Source organism: Nannochloropsis gaditana, assembly GCF_000240725.1.
Source record: "Nannochloropsis gaditana CCMP526 unplaced genomic scaffold scaffold1372, whole genome shotgun sequence".
Lineage (NCBI taxonomy): Eukaryota > Eustigmatophyceae > Eustigmatales > Monodopsidaceae > Microchloropsis > Microchloropsis gaditana.
The window spans coordinates 1-2,779 of record NW_005802581.1 but is presented as its reverse complement, the minus strand read 5'-3'; the positions used below and the strand labels follow the sequence as shown (position 1 = coordinate 2,779).

General features: G+C 47.2%; 2 protein-coding genes across 2 annotated transcripts; both read left to right on the top strand.

Annotated features, from left to right (window-relative positions):
• Positions 1-81: 81 nt before the first annotated feature.
• Positions 82-768, top strand: NGA_0700800 (uncharacterized protein; the record flags this gene model as incomplete). Its single annotated transcript, XM_005852350.2, has 3 exons — positions 82-450; positions 558-718; positions 744-768. 3 exons carry the CDS (start codon positions 82-84, stop codon positions 766-768), a joined length of 555 nt encoding a protein of 184 aa, XP_005852412.1.
• Positions 769-1,981: 1,213 nt separating this feature from the next.
• NGA_0700900 (uncharacterized protein) lies at positions 1,982-2,779 on the top strand (the record flags this gene model as incomplete). Its single annotated transcript, XM_005852351.2, has 2 exons — positions 1,982-2,344; positions 2,487-2,779. A coding segment is annotated over exon 2 (136 nt), but the record flags the coding sequence as incomplete, so codon positions are not given.

The window sequence follows — 2,779 nt, the reverse complement described above, 5'->3', positions numbered from 1 at the left end:
TTATCCGTTTGATCGGGGGGCGCACGGATGAACAATTTTAACTCTCCACGCTTTTCCTACTTCATTTGCTCCTCTTAAGCCCTGACACAGTACTACCACTTCAAGTCCCAGTCGCTCCTGGACTACTCAGCGGGCGGGGAGCCTGTGGTCCTCCTGCTAGGAGAAGCCGGAAGCGAGGGAGATATACAAAGGGATAGCGGAGGCGCCGGAGAGCGAGAGAAAGAGGAAGCGACGGACTGTCTCCCAAGCATCCTAGCGAGTAAAGCCGTCCCAGTGCAGGCTGAAAAGGCCGGGGCCAAATATGGGATGGTGCAGGGGGTTGGCTGGCTCCCTCTGCCCGGCCGAGTTTCTTTCACGCGCAAGCACTTGGAGGCCCTGCGATTGGGGAGGGAGATATTGCGGACCACGCAAAGCCGCCCACCTTTCCTCTTTTGTCACGGCGCGCACGAGGTAAGCATGCGATTATGCGAGGGGCGTATTCAATAGCTTTGCATGCTATCCTGTTTATTTCTTACCTGTCCGCCCCACTGTTCTTTATCGCTCGCCTCTCGCTCCAGTGGGCGATGCTTTATCACCCTACCTCCTCAGTGCACCCACCTCCGCGCAAGTACCAGGATAGTCTGCCCCTGCGGATTTCCCAAACGACCCTCAATGGCTTTGTGGAAAGCCGGCCCATCCGCTGCACCCACTACGACGCCTTGCCGCCCCTTGGCATTCGGTGCTCAATAATAGTGCTGGAACAGAATGCAGATACTCAAGTTCTGGTGAAAGTGATAGTAGGACTTCTGCCGGCGACGCCAAAGATACAACTGAAAATCTTGTCTCTATCACTTCGCTCTCGGAGAGGCTACAGGGAGCAGCACCTTTTAGTCTATCAAACGTGGATGGAGGTCTGTGCCTTAAAAAATGGTTTCCGATGCAGATAGGCAATTTTGTCAGGGAAACATGCGAAGTACATACTAGTAAGGAAATGCCAAGGAGCTTTTCATTCTTCAGGAGAACAAGCAATGGTGTCCAGTACAATGGCGATACATGGTTCCTGTCTGAGTCTTACTCAACAGTGGATCTACCAGGCAGTGGTGAAGTATGAAATGTATATTACCATATGGTCGCTGTTGATATGAAACTCGGACTTAAGCCCTACTCCTTTCCATTCATGTTTCCGCAAATGAAGGCAAACATGTACCAGAATATGACATTACATATGGAGGAAGATGGAGATATTATCATTGTCTTCACAGACGTGAAGGAGAGCGACTTTGTGACATCAGTGGTCCACAGAGTATCTTGGACAGATATCGTACCGTACATGATATTTGGCCGAGAAATCTGAGATTACTGTTAAAGATCCAGCGAGAACTTAAGATTAAATAAAGCCTTTCGTAGAAGAAGAAATGAAAGTTTACATTTCAATGACCTTTCGTGATCAACAAAAGTGAATGACGACAGTATGCGCCGGATACCAACAGCAATCATTCCTTTTTCCCGAGCTTCGCCTCAATCAGTGTTCCTTATATATAGCTGGGTCTCATCCTCTCAAGTCCAGTAAAAAAAACTAACGCTCCCCACTGTCAGGGGCGTCCTTTGTCGCTTCTCGTCCGTTCTTGTTCGTTATTGTAAAGGTCACTCGGAAAGCCCACAATCAGTTTTTGGGAGAGAAAGAGACATGAAGTGGTGGTCTCACCGACCAATCCATTACTAATCACAAGTCGTAATTTTTATGCATGAACGACATTTATCGGTCATATCATCAGAGAGCTGAAGTGATAAGACTTCAAACTTGACGCGAGGAAAAAGTGCTGAAATGAATCACTTTAATTAACAGACTTAGTCCTTGGCTGTGCAAATCCCTGTGTGCTCTGTCGCTGTCCTGATAGCGAAGTGCGTAAACCGGGCTATAAGGGCTAAAATCAAGAGCTATAATTTTTTTAAAGCCACTTATATTCCCCGAATTGATTTTCTTTCCAAAATGAGCGGGGATAGAGTCGAGAATTGGTGGATCAGGCCATCATCTCAGGAAGTGACTGCGGACTTCTAAGATCTGGTCTGGGTCACAGGTGGCACGCGTCATGAGCTTCTACATTTCCGAGTTGTCCAAGCATGCATTCATCTGTGGCGCTATATGATAGTCATAAAGGACTTCGAACACAGCTTTGAGCACTTTGTAGCCTGTTAATCCTGCCATTTTTGTGCTTTTGTGTTTTGAATGCCTTTAAAGTGCATCTTGTAAGTCAGGGTGAGACTGTTCAATTGTTTTGTCCTTCTCCTTTCTCTTTCTTCCCCTTTCTCTAGGTGATGACTTGACTGCCGCTGTAGGAAGAGACCCTCATGATTTGGTCGTAAAGTGAGTGAAGTATTTCAAATTGCACTGCTACTTGAACAAACGCGTTGTGACTCTCGATATAAAATACCCAGAACGATAAAATCAGATCTGTCTAATGTTGAGTTTCCAATTTGGTGTCCTTTTTACGTTTTTGCCCAAACAGGCAAATTAGCAAACTCCTTGACAACCGAAATGTGGTAAGGAGTCTCATCAAGCCCCAGTCTTCTAAAACTAGGTTGACCCATAGGCGTCGTTTCAGGGCCTACGACGTATTGACAGTGCGGGCTCAGAGTGGAAGGAAATTCATTTGTTGCCAAAGTATGATACGAACGGCCGCTTCCTCCACCGTGCCAACCATCGGGCAAATCGATCTCACGAAGAAGGCTTTTCCGCACAATCCTCTCTACACGTTCGCCGTTCTCGCCTTTGAGATAATAGGGAGAAAGGGAGGAAGGG